Source organism: Anolis carolinensis, chromosome 3 (genome assembly GCF_035594765.1).
Source record: "Anolis carolinensis isolate JA03-04 chromosome 3, rAnoCar3.1.pri, whole genome shotgun sequence".
Classification (NCBI taxonomy): Eukaryota; Metazoa; Chordata; class Lepidosauria; order Squamata; family Dactyloidae; genus Anolis; species Anolis carolinensis.
The window spans coordinates 78,744,599-78,763,377 of record NC_085843.1 but is presented as its reverse complement, the minus strand read 5'-3'; the positions used below and the strand labels follow the sequence as shown (position 1 = coordinate 78,763,377).

Below are 18,779 nucleotides of genomic sequence, written 5' to 3'. Positions count from 1 at the left end.
CTCCGTTAATCTTCATTAACACACTAGATACTCAAAGCTGAGATGAACGATTTTCCACTTCCCTCTCTCACCCTCACTCCAGTTCACACTACCTGCTGTTTCTGCTGCTTCTTCTTTCTTTTTTTTAAGACTGCAAGTTTCAACAAACCTTGGCTCACCATAATGACTAAACTTTCCATTCCATTAAATCAGGTCCACGTGTCAGTTTTAAAGCTGCAGGTTACAAAGAGATCTTATCAGCCACATGTGCTTCCAGAAACAATACCAAGCACTCCAGCTCTGTATCATTTTACAGCTTCAAAGTGCTATGCAAACATTAATTAGTCCTGACCACAATCCTGCAGAGAAGGCAAGTATCAATATCTCCATTTTACTTACAGAGGAGGAAGGGAGCCTAGGGTGGTCAGTATCTCATCCAGATCCCTGTAAAGATGACCGAGGAGCAGAGCCAAGAAGAAAAAGGCAGGCATCACTACTAGCCTTTTATCCCCTTTCCGAACTCTAGTTTCCAGCCTTCCCGTTCCCCTTCATTTTTGATGGGCCCCCTGGCATCCTCTGTTTTTTTTCCATGCTCTGGTCTCTCTTTTCTTTTCAGTGCACGCTCTGCAGACTCTTCCGCTTGTTAATGAAGAGCTACATAGAGACAAGTGCTTTGTCCTGCTGCCTCACCTCCAGCCCATTGATCTGTTCGGCTCAAAATGTTTCCTTCGCTTGTCAATTAAGATCATTTATCAAGGAGGGTGAAAGGTTGGCCTGATTGCTACAGGGAATTGGCTCATCCTGTCTGTTTCCAGTCCAAATTTCACATAGGTTCATCCATTTACAAATTCGCTCTATCCTATTTCTGCCTTGATTTGTGGGTTTTTATGTATTCTGAACTTATTTTCTCACCAAACAAATTATTCTTAGCCTTTATTTCAAAGAGATGTCCTAAGCCCTGCTAGGTTGATGCCAGCAGGATGGAAGGGAAGTAAGAACAGAATTTTTGCTCTTTCTTTCCTCCAACCAGCGGTGGGATTTCTATGATTTAAGCCAGTGGTTCTCAACATGTGGGTCCTCATGTTGTTTTGGCCTATAACTTCCAGAAATCCCAGCCAGTTTACCAGCTGTTAGGATTTCTGGGATGTAATGATCAAAACATTGGGGATCCCACAGGTTCAGAATCACTGCTTTAAGCCAAAGGAGAACTTCAGACCCTGTTGCAATTCAGGCTTTTTTGGCAACCTGACCTAATCTCCCAAATGAGCAGCATTTTTTCCTTGTGACACCATAACTTAGCAGCTTTGCGTGTATTATAACATTTGTTTCTTCTTCCTTTCTAGAAGTTTGAAATGACTCTCCTAAGATTTACTTACTGGCCACAAGAGCTTTAAATGCTGTTGGGTGTTTTTTTTTTTTGTCTATCTCCCCCCCTCCCAATTTGCTTTATTTCTTTTACTTTATTTACATCTTCCAGCATGATGGGGTTAGACTATACAGCCCTTGCAGTCCCTTCCAACTATTATTTTATTATTGTCTCCAAAGCTAACATAGATTACTCGCTGGTTTGGTAAAGTCAGAGACAAGGAGAACTGTGGATCTGGGATCTATTGCCTCTCCATATCACAACCAACACCATCCCACATACATATAAATTCTTCTTTTCCCCACTTCCTGATGTTGGAGTTTGGGTGTTGAAAAACTGATAACTATGGCTATTCCTTGAGAGTTTGGGATGGGGAATCTGAGGTTTATTGTTTTCACTGTGGAATGGTGCTCTTTCTCTGTCCTAAAAGGGAAATCTAATATATCCGACTGCCTCTGGGATCCCAGCCAAAAGGTCAAAGGAAGATCCTATAACATTCTCAGTATGCAAATATGAACTATTTTAAATGCTAAAATATGCATTTTAGTATACTATTTGGTTTAGTCTGTAAGCTGAGAACTGCACCATACAATCCTGAAAAGTACATATTCTAAAAGATAACTGCACTGAGATCCACACAGTAGTCTGGAAGATGCAGACTGGATGCAAATCTTTTGTATCCAGATCTTTGCACCCCTACCCCATCATGCATGGATGATAATGAGTTTTTACAGCACTTGAAAGCAATGTAGTTTCTGTTTAACCTTCTCCTACTTGATACCTCACAACTGCTGAGGATGCCTGCCATAGATGTGGGCATAGAACATGGCCATACAGCCCGGAAAACACACAGCAACCCTGTGATTCCCAGCCATAAAAACCTTCGACATCTGCCCAAGTATCCTTAGGATGGGTCCTCAGTTTGTCGGATTCTTAATACTGATGGAGTATGAATGCTCAGGAAGCATTACTAAATTATAAATTCAATGTGACAGGAACAACAGAAGTTGTAGGCAACTTGGATGAGTTATTTGGACAGATTACAGGTAAAAGATAACTATGATAGTTGTCGGATTCTGTGAACTATTGTCCAAAAAGGTAAAAAAATCCCATGTCCTTTATTTCAGTCAGTGGCTTGAAAGTTGGTGACTGCTACTTACACTGGGAAAAATCCATTCAGTTTTTCCCACCCATATAGCTGCATTCTTCAGAAGAAGCTTCTAATTCTCTGAAATTATCTCACAGATAATTGGGTCTCTGCACTGGCAGAAGCATTGTTAGATTGACCCAGTGTCTGCAAGTGGAAGAAAGCCTTTCAGTCTGGGGCAAATATCTTCCAGATATTGTTGCATTTTAATTCCAAGCAGACCTAACCTTAATTAAACAGAATGGCCAGTTCAGAGTCTTCTTAGGCCTTGAAATTTTTGGACCAACACCTAAGACTTGGGGACAGCCTTGGATGGAAAGAGAAAGGTAGCCAATTAAATCCATAATCATTTATGGACTGTCTTTGCAAATTGCAGCAAGAAATGAACATGTTATATATACCAAGCTGCTGCTCTATAGGATTTTGAGATCTTACTTTACTTAGTGGCAGGATTGGCCATGACTATGATCTAATGGCAGAAGACCTTGACCTAATTTCAGGCATTGACTGGTGCTTACTCTTCCACTAATACATAGGCTCACTTAGAATGCATGACAAATAGGGCCCATATTGGGGAATGTCCAAGCTATGTGATTTTTTTACTTCCTTCTCAAAATAAAGTTCATGGGAGCCAGAAAGATCATTTGGATTGTGTACTGATGCCATATGTGGGTTTAGGGAGTAGAGTGTATTTCCCACCCACCACCCACCCTTTTGTGAAGTGCTAGTCAGAATGGTCTGGGTCTGGAGATCAAAGGGGTTTAGCTTCTGCTATGAACTCACCGTGCAACCTTAAGAAAAACTCAGCTTTAGATACCAATCTCATGCCCATTTACCCTGGAAGTCACTCAAAGGTATATCTGAAGTATAGAGGGCTTTCTCATCTGGTCCTTATCTATGAATGCATTGCAAACTTATTTTGCACAAATAAGATTTTCCAGAATAGTAATAGCAGGAGCAGCAGCAATTATGACAAGCCAAATGCTGAGTAATTACTTATGCAATATGCAATATGAACTGCATGTTGCTAATTTGACCTGGATTTTAATGTAAATGTCTCATCTTAATGACTTGTTTCAACACATTGCTATTTCTGATATTAAGGTTACAAGAATCCCCAACTAGACCTTTGAAAAGTTATTTCTTGAACCACCTTTCAGGATCTCCAGTTACTTGTCACTCTGGCTGGGAGCTTCTGGGAGCTGTAGTCCAAAAATAGTAACTTTCCTAAGTCCTGTCCTTGACACTGGAAGATGGAAGAAAACAGAGCTCTTAAGTGCCAGGCAAACCAAAACTATATCTAAAAGGTTTTAGAACTCTACTATTGATTATGACAATAGTAGAGTTCTAAAACTTTTTGGGTTCAGTTTTTTATGTGACATACAACATAAAATATTTTTAATTGAAAAAGTACAAATTAATACTTAAACAATAGCCGAGGGAATCAAGCAAAATCAAATGCCTTTTCACTGAAAGGCCAAAGGAGAGAGGACCAACCAAAAATCTTTAGAAAAGGAATTCCACAACATAGGTACAAGGACCAAGACTGCTCTTGTCTTGAGAATATCTTGCCTCTGGCAGTCCTGAGATACATAGGATGAAATGCAGTTGACTGTCAGAATCATGTGGAAGGAGGCACTCCTTCATATACCCCAGTAGGTCTCAACTGTGAGTTCCCAGATGTTTTGGCCTTCAAATCCTAACAGCTGGTAAACTGGCTGGGATTTCTGGGAGTTGTAGGCCAAAACCCCTGGGGACCCACAGGTTGAGAACCACTGATTCTAACACCATTTAGGACTGTAAAGGACATATCTGGCATCTTAAATGGGGTCTTTAAATCAGTGGAACTCAGTGTTGTGTTAATTGCATTGCGTGTTATTCTTTAACCAAGAATGTTTGAAATCACAGAGAAGTTTAAAAAGTCATAGTGCAACTCATTTCTGATTTTCTGATTAGGTCATTGTATTAGTTTGTCTTCAGATATGTTGTGCATGATCTTTTCTTGAGAGGAAGACTTTTGATTTTATTTTTTTCCCAAATGATTTCCTGTTTCCCAAGGCTAACCAGTATAAACACACCTCTGCTAAGTGCATCTTACAATATATAATAAAATTATGGACATACGTATTTCCTTTTATTTAACACATAAGGTGTTAACACAGGCTGCAAGAAATAGAGCAGAATTCTCCCTATACACACAAATATAAGAAAATGTATGAAATAAACATTAGAGTAAAGTCTATTTAAAGGTTTTACCACAAATTCATCACAAAATCTATAGCTAGTGAAAATGTGAACAAGAGAGAACTTTTAATCATATGTTGGACATGGAGAAAAAAGGAAAAAAAATATTACGTATAGATTCATAGCTTAATGCAGAAAATGCAATTTCAGCTGAAATCCAAACTTTTCCTGCTGGGCCTGATGGATGAACAGGTTGAGAAGAGTTGTGGAAATACAATGCACTATATTATTATATGTGCAGATTGCTGTATGTGCAGAAACAAAAGGACATGGATATTCCACCACAGAGGGACTAGTTAATGAATTTGCACGGGAAATTGGGAAATTGAATATTTTGATTATAGAAAACTCATAAAGCAAATTTTAATACTGATTGTTTTCTTTCAGGACTACTTGGAAAACTATCAATAGTAGGACCTGAAGATTAGTAGAAAAATCATATGGAGAAATTCATTTATAGTTTTTAGTATAGAAAGTATGACATTTTAACACTTATAATTATTAAGCCATTGTCAAGGTCCCCTTTAAATAATTTTTTTTCTTAGATGTGTTGTTTAGTAATTTGTAGAGTCACAGTTGTTAACTTCTTTGTATATTTTCTTTACTGTAGTTATTTATGCTTTATGTTTTTACGCTTTAAAATTATGTTTTTATATATATATATATATATATATATATATATATATATATATATATATATATATATATATATATATAAATAAAAATATGTTCTTGTCACTGATAACCACAGTTGGCAAAACAATTCCAATTGTTCCCTTTCCTCAGCATGCTCCCATCTGCACTCCCATTCCTGTATTTGCGACCAGTTTGTCTTGCTGCTGCTCCTATTCTTCAGCCTTGTAATTTGCTCACTTGCAGTCAGACAGCAAGCCTGGAAAGTATGTGAGTTTCTGGCAGCTGCTGTTTCCATGCCTTCCTCCTGACACTGTTTATCCTTTCTGGACCAGAGAATAAGGGCAAGTAAAAAACCTCAAAACATAACAAGATTCCTGTTGGAATAGACTATCAAATCCAGCAACTGTTTCAAACAATGGGCAATCAAATGTCTATACAAAGCAGGACACAAGCGCATAGACCTCTTTCTCTGTTTCCCCCAAAGACTGGCATTCATGGGAATGAAGATAGTACATGTCTATCATAATTGCTGGCTATCAATAGACATGATCCATAAATGTAAGTCATCAAGGTACAATGCTAATGAAAACCAGAAAGTGAGAGGCTCTTGATAGCAAACCTCAGCTGAAATGGTGGGGAGTTCTGAAGTATTACAGGACAGGCAATTCAAATCCAGGGAGTGGAGTGAGCTCCCGCTGTTAGCGCCAGCTTCTGCCAACCTAGCATTTGAAAACATGCAAATGTGAGTAGATCAATAGGTACCGCTCCGGTGGGAAGGTAACGGTGCTCCATGCAGTCATCCTGGCCAAATAACCTTGGAGGTGTCTATGGACAATGCCAGCTCTTTAGCTTAGAAATGGAAATGAGCACCAACCCCCAGAGTCAGACATGACTAGACCTAATGTCAGGGGAAAACCTTTACCTTTATCTGTAGAACATTTCAAAGATATAGACTTGCCTGGGCTCAGAGATACATATCGAACCAGCACAAATGCAGGCTGTCCAATTAATTTCAATAGAAGGAAACAACTAATTTGTGTATACTTCTGTGTTTGGGCAGCAGGTCCATTCTAGTGAAATAAACAGGAAGTGCTGCCAGTTGGAGAATGTGGTGTTCTGTTCACAGGAACACCAATAATATCTTAACTGGTCCTCCCAGCACAAGCCAGAAAACTGTGCAAACATCTCTGAGCAAACAGCAACTCCCAGTGCCACATTTTAAAATCTCATGAATTTCCAGAGTAGAGTGTGATGCAAGTTTAAGAATGGCAGGAATTATTATTATTTTAAAAACAGACTAATTCCCAGTGCACTAACCCAATGACATGTTTTGGCTCCTAACTACAGTTTTGTCATTTAACAAGGAATTGAAATAGTAACAAAGCACATGCCAATGGTCAACTGCTTAAAGAAAACAAGCACTTTGTTTTGGAATAACAACTTTAGCTGTATAGGTAAAATAATAATATACTGTAATAATAAAACTTGATTTAAATACCACCCTCTCTCCCCAGAGCCTAGTGGCTTTTCTTATGAGGCATTTTGATAGTTGGATGTGAATCTGCTACTCACAGAGTTATACACAAGCAAGAGATAAAACATCGTGGACAGACCCTACACTTTGCCCAGTTCATTCTTAATACAGTATATACAAAAGGAAGGGACACATCACTGTGCACTTCCAATGCATTCTGTACTTATGTTTTCATCTACATTTTTGTATGCATATATCCTCAAAAAGTGTTGCAGAAATTCAGCTGCCTGTGATTAAGAAATATTCAAGCTGTACCCAGTTTCTGCAGTAGCCAGGAGTGCTTTTATAAGCTTAAAGCGTATGCACCATTTGTAACCATTTTTTTAAAATGCTTGATTTGGCCACAGAAACATCTGCATTGGTTATATGTCATTTGGATTACTGCAACATGCTCTGTATGGGGCTGCCTTTGAAGAGTGTTTGGAAATTTCAGTTAGGACAAAGAGCTGCAGCATGAGCATTAATTGTAGCTGCCAACAGAGATCATACAACTCCCAGGCTCCAATTGTCTCCACTGGCTGCCAGTCTGGTTTTGGGCATAATGCATAGCATTTGTTATGATCAATAAAGCCTCAAAGCTCAGATTCAGGTTACCTGACAGACCATATCTCCCCTGCCCAGATCCTGAAATCCACAATAGAAGAAGCCCTTCTCCCAGTCCTATCACTTTTACAGTAGCACTTAAGGATGGGCTTTCTCAGTGGTTGCCCCTAGACTTTAGAACTCCCGCCCTAGAGAGGCTCTGGTGGCTCTTGCTGTCCTGCCCTTTACAAAGACATTTTTATTCAGATATAAGACTTTTAGAATTGAAAGGTTATAAGTGATAATAATTTTTAAGTTACATTGTTGAACTTTTAAAATCTTTTTAGGGCATATGTTTTAACAATTTCGATTTAATGTTGAGTTTTTGCATGTTTTAAATTGTAATCTTACAAGAATAGTTGTGTAAACTGCCTTGTCTACCTATTCAACTTGTATGCAGAACACATCGTGTGCCGTGCGGCTTGTTGAATCCAAGGCTGGAGTTAAAATTGCTGGAAGAAACATTAACAACCTTAGATATGCAGATGATACCACTTTGATGGCTGAAAGTGAGGAGGAGCTGAGGAGCCTTAGGAGGTGAAAGAAGAAAGTGCAAAAGCTGGGTTGCAGTTAAACATCAAGAAAATCAAGATTATGGCAACCAGACTGATTCATATCTGACAAATAGAGGGAGAAAACATGGAGGCAGTAACAGACTTTCTAGGCACAAAGATTACTACAGACGTGGACTGCAGCCAGGAAATCAGAAAACGTTTTCTTCTTGGGAAGAGAGCAATCATCAATCTTGATAAAATAGTGAAGAGTAGAGACATGGCAATGAAGGTCTGCATTGTTAATGCAACGGTATTCCCTGTAGTAACCTATTGATGTGAGAGCTAGATCATAAAGATGGCTGTGTGAAGAAAGATAGATGCAAGAAAATCCAACCAGTCGATATGTCAAGAGTCAGACGCCAGTCAACATACAAAACAGAGTTTATTCCGAAGATAAGCCAGAAAATAACATAAACACAGGAAATATCCTTGAAACACTTCACTTTTCAGTGTTTCGAGAGTAGATTGGACAATAATAACTCAAAAACGAGTCACGCTAATTTCCCATGCTGGCATTCAATAAAAAACTAAATAACGCTTCAATTCAGCTTTGGAAAACAAATAGAGTTAATTGCTGGAAAATAAACAAACTAGAAAAGCAATAAAGCTGCTTCCACGGTGCAGATAAGCCGAAAGCCTCAAAGGGATGATGAATAGCCGTCGTCAGAAGAATCCAAGGTCAGGTCAGGAGGCAGCAGAAATTCCGAAAGACAAACCAATAGTCAGAAGCCGGGAGTAGCCGTCAGTCAGAGGGAGTAGACAGAAGCCAGGTCAAATTCAATCCAAAGTCCGAAGAGGGTGTAGTCATCCAAAACAGGTCCACGATAAGACACAGCGAGAGCCAAGCTAGGTGATATCAGCAGATTCAAATCATAGTCCAAATCCAGTCTTCATGGAAACACAGAGATCCCAATGGCGCCTCAGCAACACCTTGCCACATGCAAAGTGCAGTGGCCAAACATTCCCATTTTATTCCCCTTGCTCCTGGGTGACCAAACACTCACACCCAAACACCAGGTGTCCCAAATCTACTCAGAGTCTGAACTCCACACAGCTAGAGCTCGTGGATCTTGAGTACCTAGCAATTCGTCGGAGTCCCAATCATCCTGCCCACACTTAGCCCCATGAACACTTAAAGAACCATCCTCCCTTCTCCAAGCATCCTAATTGGGATCAGCTCCTGCAGAAACCCCAGTTTCAGAAGTATCCATAGGCCCCAAATCCCCAGACATCTCCGGTGGCTGTGCCCATTCAGTGCCCGCTTCCCCAGCCACCACCTGTTCCTCAGCATCCATCTCCCCATCTGAATCTTCTTCAGAAGATCCCCCATATAGCTCTCTAAGTCGCTTCCTGCGCAACTCCTCTAGTGAACCCTCATCACGAGGGTTTTTTCTTCCTCTTCGAATTCCATCACCATCAACCATAATCCCCGAAGGCGTAGTCACAACACGATACTCCAGAAAATAAAGCCCGACTGCTCACTGGAGGGAAGGATATTAGAAGCAAAGATGAAGTACTTTGGCCATATAATGAGAATGTTTTGTAAACTCCTGTATGTTATCCACTTAACAGCTGTGGGTTCATGGACTGTAATAAAATTTTAATTTTTTTTAAAAGAACATAATATGAAGATAGGAAAGATCGGAGAAGATAATGATGCTGGGGAAAATGGAAGGAAAAAAGAAGAGAGGCCAACCAAGGGCAAGATGGATGGATGGATGGATATCCTTGAAGTGACTGGCTTGACCTTGAAGGAGCTGGGGGTGGCCATGGCTAACAGGGAGCTCTGGCATGGGCTGGTCCATGAGGTCACGAAGAGTCGGAAGTGACTGAACGAATTAACAACAAGCTAGTGCCTCAGTCCTTCTACTGCCCTAACTAAAGATACGTTGTTCTTGTGCTTCATGTCATAAGCAACAGGAAAAATGTATGACGTGTGTGTGTGTGTGTGTGTGTGTGTAAAACTATTTATTGGAACCTTTTATTACAAAAACATCAATTTTGGAATATTAAGGACAGTAGTTGTCTGATCACCTGGGCTTATTTTCATATATGTTTATCATATTTGTATTTATTAATGCCTTCTTAATTGAATGACATTTTCTGCTGCCAAGTAGGCTTCCAAGTAGGAGTGCTTATAGAGTTCAGTCTTTTTGTGACTTCCAATATGAAGAACCTGATCTGCACTGCCCAAATTACTGCACAGCTCATGGCCTTAGTTATATCCACCCATTTTTGCACTTCTCCAAGGTCCTGGCATAGTCATCAACTGGAAAAAAAATCTAAAAGGCCTATTTTGAAAGAATTTTCTATTTAAAAACATTTTTGTAAAATGAGAAAGTGGATTTAAAAATACATCTGTAAATACGATTTTTTTTACTATTTTAACAAAATATAGCTTAATATAGAAACAGAATGAAACAAACATAAATGAGACACCATGTAAAAATGACATGGACTGGAAGCAGATGAATGTGTTCCTAATTCTAGCCATTTTTGGTTTGTTTACATATTCAGCTCTCTATAGCTTTTTTTCCTTTTAAAGAAGCAGTAAACTTTTTTTCAGAATGGAAATATTAAAATATCAATGGTGCTTTCTTAGAAGGAAACTCATCCTTCTTTTCAGTCCTGTCTGCTAGCAATATTTTATGGACCTTTACTGGATGATTTTTTTTCTCACCAATCTATGTATGTGGTCAATTTATGGTTTCAAATACTTTTTCACACGCACACCCATATATGTTTTCCACTGAAGTCTGTGCTTTTTCCGAGACCCACCCAAATTCCAGTACATGCCTGGTGACTGTGCCAAGTTTTCTTTCTCTCCGTAAAATTAATGGAAAAATGTCCTCTCTTTTTGCTTTTTTTCCATTTCTGAACATTCTTGAAGAAAGGAAGGAAGGGCCTCCAGAGGAATTTCTTATATACCTGTTACTTCAAATTGGAAACTTGAATGTGTTTCCTAGCTAAGTTCAGGTGCTAATGGTGAGTTAAGGTTTATTTTACAAGAAACCTATCCTGTTTGACATTAGGTATGAGGTTTGGAAGTAAATAGGGAAAATGTATGGCCATGATCTTGAAATAATGATAAAATGGAAGGGGTGTGAAATGCTATATGCTTCTTTGTTTCATTTCAATACTTTGTCAATAACATCCTTAATTTCATTGATATTTTACAAGGAAGGTGAAACCATCAAAGTTCAATAAGAGGGAAATGATTGGACACTGTACAATGAAATGATACCTTTCAGCTGTTATTTCACATCCTTTCCTTAATTAAAAGCATATTAATAGATATCCATGTTTTGCAAAAGGCAGAGAGAGCACTGTGTTCTCCTTTCCTTATCATTTGAAGCCTAAGAGACAAAATGGATGAAGCTGTGGACTTTGCGTGAGCTCTGTGACCTGTTGAGACCAGCAATGGCAGTGCCAAGGGGATCCTAACATAGTAGTCATACCATATAATTGCACCAAATGACCTAAGAAATGCCTAGAGTGCCTATAGAGAACTTATTTTGGGGGGTGCAGATAAGTGAAATCGCTGATACCAGTCTTGCAGGTATGGGAGCTGTAGCATATGTGATCCTATTATAGGCCCTGAGAAAAAGCTGAAATATTCTTTTCGGTTATTTGGTTGGTTCTCCTGCTAAGCTCCGTTTGTGAAAAGAAGTCTAAAATAACTTCATTCATGTTAAAATGCCTCAGGACACTTACCAGGACAGCTTAAAAACCTGGCTCTTCCAAAAGGCCTTCGATGTTTAATTGTTTCTGGATTGATCTATCTGTCCATTCCATAATAGTCCCATTGTTGTTGTCTTGCCATTTTATACCGCACTTTATTGTCCATTCAACTGTGAAATTTCCTTTCCCCATTTCGCAACACTCTGCACTTTGCCTGGGATCTACGACTTAGTCTCCTGTTTTTAATACTGTATCCTGCTTGTTGATCTTAATGATTGTTTTTATTGATGTTGATGTTTTTTACTGGGATAATTGTTTTATTGCTTTGTTACTGTTATTTGTTTGTTTTATCGGGCCAGGCCCCATGTAAGCCACCCCGAGTCCCTTCGGGGAGATGGGGCGGGGTATAAAAATAAAGTTGTTGTTGTTGTTGTTATTATTATTATTATTATTATTATCATTTTGATTATCTAATAACTTTCCTACAGGGCCGTGTAGCTGTCCAATCTTTTAAAACTGACTCCGTCCTGCTTAAAACTTTAATAAAATCAGTATGCATTGGGTATGCAGGCAGGTGAAGTCAAAGAGACATACACAGGACAAGGTCATTCACCCTCACTGGATTAAAAAACACTCCTATCCAGACTTTAAGCAAGCAATATTGCCTACTCCATTCTAATGGTTGGGAAGATATGAGGCTAGGACCAAAGTCAAAGAAGCCTTATGTATGTCCTAAATCCATGCATATCCATATGCTGATGCTATATACACCCACATTTTCCTCTTTGTTGGCCCTCGATGGTGTAATGCTTCCTTTCCCAATCTGCTTTTCTGGGTTTGGTGAAAATGAGTGAAAACTATTGCATATTCTATTTTCAGTCAAAGCCAACCCAAATACATGGTTGTGTTAGTCTGGATCAGTAGGCAAAGAGATCTTGTAGCACCTGAAACTAACAGATGTATGTCCTAAGGCAGTGATTCTCAACCTGGGGTCCCCAGATGGTTTTGGCCTACAATTCCCAGAAATCCCAGCCAGTTTACCAGCTGTTAGGATTTCTGGGGGTTGAAGGCCAAAAACATCTGGGGACCCCAGGTTGAGAACCACTGTCCTAAGGGCTTGCTGAGCCTTTTTAAGCCATGTATTGAAAAACAGTTAAAGTATGCTTAATGTGAGATATTTGATAAATGCCTGAAGGTTAAAAAAAAGCCACTATATAGCTACATTGAACAGAACAAAGCAAAAATCACCACCAGAGAATTTGTATTAACTAACAATAAGGACTTCATCCCACAAAGAGAGGAAGGAGGAGGAAAGCAGATGTTCCTTCCCATCTTTCCCTATCTTTTTGGATGGCCAGCCACCCCATGTCCTTACCACGTAATTGCCTGTCTTTCCCCGGTCTTTTCTCAGTTTGGAGTCAGGTGACACTCAACTCCTGAAAATGCATTTAGGGCTCCGTTTCCATACACTGCAAAAACGGAGTCCCACTGGAAGTGCTACGCCTACGTCAGGCTCCATGGGGCTCCATTTCAGAACCACATGGAAAAAGAGCCCTAAACCAGTTGGATGAAATCCTAAGTGTGCTTTTTGAAACATAATTTGAGTATCAAGGCTTAGGTGAGCATCTTTTGTGGAAAGTTTTGCAGTGTTCCCTTCCTACAGAAACTTTTTTTAAAAAAAAAAAAACCCTCTGCATGATCAAGTGCACCCAAGTGAAGTGGGGTGGTAGTTCTTGTTTATTTGCATTCCACATTATCTTATCTTTATTACTGTTCCTTTACTGCCCTGTCTCTGCTCAAAAGTTCAACAGTCTTGAGAATATCAAACTTTGACTCCTGAAATTATTGCACTAAATAATTTAACATTGTTGACTGTAGATCTACAGATTTCTCCTTTAATCATAATCAGGGAATTGTGATATGATGCTCTAAATACCTAGTCACCTGTTTCACTTACTGTTGCAGACCTAAGGAAAGAGACAGTGGTGTATTTAAGTCACCTGTTGTAACAGAACCACAAATTTACTAGTCTTTTCCAAATACTATAATGTTTGATGGTAGATACCAACAGGTGGTGAAATAAAGTTATGCAGCAGTGGAGAGAAATAAATCTTAACACTGATATGGCACCATAGTTGCGTTGGCAGAACATTCTGAATGCAGTAAAAGTCATTTGATAAATGATTGCTCAATCAAGATTCCAGATGTGCTGAAAACAATCCCACCCCACTTCCCACCTTCCTTGTCTGGACTAAAGGATAAATTAAAAAGCAGTTGTTCTTACGATTTTCTCAAGACAGTGATCACGCAGCAAAATGTAACAAAATCCAAAATCCACACGCACCAACACTTTTACTGGGAAACTCCAAAGCATAACATTTTATGTGTTGGAGTAATCTTATGAATAAGAGACTTCCATGAGCCTCAGTCATTAACAGCCCTCTCACTGCTTCGAAATGTGGAGCAGCAGTGGCTTCCTTGATTATATCAATCTTTTCCTGCAGGCTTCCATCGTACCAAACATTACTGTCTTTTCTGCAGACTCGGATCATGTCACGATATACCTGAAGTTTGATAGTCTTCATCTAGACCCCTTCTACATTGTCATGTAAAATCCAGATTATCTGCTTTGAACTGGATTATATGGCAGAGTAGAGTCATATAATCCAGTTCAAAGTAGATAATGTGGATTATCTGCTTTGATAATCTGGATTAAAGGACAGTGTAGAAGGGCCCCAAGTCATTTTGGCTCCCAGTGAGAATTCAGGCTTTGGTAAATGTTCAGCACTTATAATGCATTGAAGGGACTAGCTATCTAGACAGTGATCACGCAGCAAAATGTAACAAAATCCAAAATCCACACGCACCAACACTTTTACTGGGAAACTCCAAAGCATAACATTTTATGTGTTGGAGTAATCTTATGAATAAGAGACTTCCATGAGCCTCAGTCATTAACAGCCCTCTCACTGCTTCGAAATGTGGAGCAGCAGTGGCTTCCTTGATTATATCAATCTTTTCCTGCAGGCTTCCATCGTACCAAACATTACTGTCTTTTCTGCAGACTCGGATCATGTCACGATATACCTGAAGTTTGATAGTCTTCATCTAGACCCCTTCTACATTGTCATGTAAAATCCAGATTATCTGCTTTGAACTGGATTATATGGCAGAGTAGAGTCATATAATCCAGTTCAAAGTAGATAATGTGGATTATCTGCTTTGATAATCTGGATTAAAGGACAGTGTAGAAGGGCCCCAAGTCATTTTGGCTCCCAGTGAGAATTCAGGCTTTGGTAAATGTTCAGCACTTATAATGCATTGAAGGGACTAGCTATCTATATCGCAAAAGCAGAAAGAGAGCAACAACCTTATTTACTCATGTCCCCTTTTGCAATTCATTTGCATGAAAGTGTGGACACCATTATGTGCCTTGTCCTCTCTGTCACATTGGGAAGAGTCAACTCTGACATCTATTCCTATCTATTCAGTTTGATGTTCCACGTCAAGGACCCTGTAGAATTCACATAGACTGCCTACATGATCAGAGCTTGGAAAAACTATATTTTTGGACTATACTCTCAGGCCCCTTCTACACTGCCAGATAATCCAGGTTATGTGTTTTCCATTGCCAAACACATGGATCATTTCTCAGCTCTTCCAGACATTTATTCAGATAAATTATTGCTCTGATTGGGATATTCAATCTTATAGGTGGAAACAGGATAGATATTTAATAGGCTTGTGCATTTGTATGGAATTATTGACCGTTTCTGTTTGTTCCATTCATATGGCCCCATTTCCGTTTCTGCAAGCCGGGCCTATGAGCATTGAGTGTTTGATGCTTGACTGTAGCCAGGCCTATGAGCCATTGAGCACTTGATGCTCATAGGCCTGGCAGGCAGGGCCTACGAACATCAAGTGCCCGGTGCTTGGCTGAAGGCCCTATGAGTCAGGGCTTACAGCCAAGCAAAAAAATATTAGTCAACCAAATGTCTACCATTCCCCTCTGTCTTTTGTTTCACTGTTTCTTTTGTTCCCATGGGGTTGTACCATTCCGTGCAATCCAAATGGATGAAACGGTATAAAACCATGAAAGAAACAGATGGAACAGGATATAAGAGTCGCACAGAGGTACCAAAAAGACACAAAACTCCTCAATTTTTTCACACATTTGTGTAAAAGATGGAATTTTTGGAAGTGCAGCTTGTTTCTCTGTACATTCCTCCTCTCCTGCCCTCACTTGTACCTCTCTGGTGGGAGTACACCCACTTGTTTGCACCTGGTCTTCCTACCCAGCCACCACAATGCATTCAGGCTGATCCACTTAGGGATAACAGGGACATTTCACACTACACAATTCCACTTTCACTGTCATGCCAACATCTTATGAAATCCTGAGGTTTGCAATTTAGATTTGCCAGAGCACTACAGTGCCTCATTCAACAACAAACTTCCACGATTCTGTAGGATGCTGCATGTTATAGTGGATAGAGAGCAAAAGCAACATACTAACTGATCCACTCCGCAAAGGAAGAAAGCAAAAACAAATATATACTCCCCCTCCCCCCTACACACACACAAACATGTCAGCCCCTTTTACACAGGTGATGGAAAGTTCTTCCCCAGATATAGTAATTAATCATTTTCTGGAAAAAGCTTCTTCATTAAGATTTTCTGAAAGATGAATTGTCTAAGAAAAAGCACTGTGAACTGCCTCTGTGGAAGACCACAATGCCCTGGAAGAAAAGGAATAACCCAGATAAAGCCCACTATCTTTCTCATGGATTTCAATAGGAAAGTTCAGTATCCCCTAGAGCAGGCCTGCACAATCTACAGATGTTTTGGAATTCAGCTCCCAGAATTCCTAGTCATTGGAACAGCTGGCTAGAGCTTCTGGGTATTGGAGGCCAAACACCTGAAAGGCCACAGGTTGTGCAGGCCTGCCCTAGAGCAAGGTGTCTTAAACTTTTCCACAGTGCATTGTAAACATTGCATGTTGTTGCTAACAGATTTGTGCAAATGGATGGTGTTCAGAAACATTTTCTTGTTGCCAAATTTTTCATGACCCCCCATTATTGAATTAAGGGAACCCCCGTTTGAGGTCAGAACCCACAGTTTAAGAAGCAGTGCCCTACAGGAATCAACTGGTTCTCGGTTTTCTGGATTCTGTCCAGAATCTGATTCAGCTCAGCAAATACATAAAACAGCTGCAAGTTTTACTTTAGCCTTGTTTACATGATATATCAAGAGAGAGTGACTGAATGTGTGAAAGATATCTATGCATGTTTATTGTGTACACATTTATTTTATGCAGAGTTGTTGCATGCATAAAGGATTTTATTTGGTTGGTAAAACTGCCTAACTGTATGTCAACCCTGCCCCCCCCCCCCAACATATACAGGCAGCCAGGGAATTCTGGAAGCAGCAGTCCAAAAGATAACATTTACAGGCTTAGCTAGTAGGCTTTATGTAAGTATAAAGGAAAGGATATTATATCTGGATTTCCCTTGCACATCCCTTTGCTCACCCTAGATTGTCATGAGGGGAACAGAATTAAGGTGGGAAAATGGGAAAGTCAGAGTAGATGATGGCCCAGCCTGTACTCAATAATCACATTTCACACTTCTCTCCACCTTGTCCACCCTTTGGTATAAAAGTCTATCCATAGAAGCTTCACTCCATATATCTTATGAAAAAATATTCTAGTCAATCTCAAAGGTCTGAAAGGAATTCTGTATTCCCCACAGGTAGAAATCCCCCCCCCCCCACACACACACACTGCCAATAATAGCTCCCATCAAGTCTTCCAAAAGCCTCTCATTACAATGTCACAAACGTCTTCCCAGATAAATCATTCCTTCTTATAGTGATGATTATGTCAAAAGCAGAGGCAGTCATATACATGTGAATGTCGGGTTTAATAAAGGAAACCCAAGGAAACAGAATATTTAAGGAAGGAAGAACCCCTCTACACGGATATCCATGGGCCATGGATCCAGAATTTGGAAGTACTGTAATTAATTACATACAAATGATTTATTTCTAATGCATCCCTTTTACTGTATAGCAGTAACTGTTTTGATTTTTTTCAGGTACAGGGTGTATGTGTGTGCACTACTTATATATATACTATTATCACGGATGTTTTAACATTGACCTTTTGCAAAGATAAAAAAGTAAATAATTACTTCTGGAAAATTATAATAAACTACTGTGTAGTCTTGAAACAAGAACTCATTACTACCAATGGGTATCTGGCAGCTTTAAGATAATAGAAAGATTTAAGCCCTCATTGCTCTGGTTAGCCATTAGATTAAAAGGAAGCAAAAAGCCCACTTGCCCCTATTCTGCCCCAGTCCTAACTGCTGAAGAAAATGGAGTAAGGTGTTGATTTCCTCCACTTTAACTTCTTTTAAGATAATAGGGCATCTACCATCTTCACAGCATAACACATATCATGTGATGATAAATGGGACGAAAGGAATCAGATCTGGCAGTTCATATAAACCAGCAATGGTGGGGCAACATACATTCTTTGCAACCAGTCACTTTCATACTACACAATTATAGCACTGAAATAGTGTCAAATTGCATTAATTCTACTGTATAAATGCATCCAAGGACTGTTTAAGCTCTGACGGTGGAAGCAGGCCCACTTATAGAATCATAGGGTTGGAGGAGACCACAGGGGCCATCTAATTCAACCCTCTACCATGCAGGGACATTCAATCAAAGCACTCCTGACAGATGACCACCCAGCTATCAGTAGCTAGAGTGTGCAAATATGCATCTTGCAACAATATCCTTCCACAATTTCCCAAACATCTGATGGAAGCAGTTCTTTCGCACACACCTTGGAAGATGTGAGAATTTAAGGCCGAAGTGAGCAACCTGTGCCCTTCAATGTAAGTTCAAAAGTGAGAAAAAGGCAAAAAGTATCAAAGAGGGTGACTCCATTCACTTTTAATTCTGGTATTACCGCCTTCAACAAGCAGCTCTTAACAGATAACTCCTAAAAGACCCTGATCCTTGACAGGTGCATTGGGGGGGGGG

The 18,779-nt window shown here is 39.6% G+C and overlaps 1 protein-coding gene across 4 annotated transcripts in view; it reads right to left on the bottom strand.

Annotated features, from left to right (window-relative positions):
* kcnj15 (potassium inwardly rectifying channel subfamily J member 15) overlaps nt 1-18,779 on the bottom strand; it is a 35,276-nt gene that overhangs the window by 12,933 nt on the left and 3,564 nt on the right. The window contains exon 1 of one of the 4 annotated variants that reach the window (XM_008107514.3): nt 379-838. The exons of 2 other annotated variants lie outside the window; for them this stretch is intronic. In XM_008107514.3, the coding sequence (XP_008105721.1) occupies nt 379-470 (92 nt within the window). In that variant the 5' untranslated portion in view covers nt 471-838. One more of the 4 variants, XM_008107516.3, reaches the window with a different exon arrangement.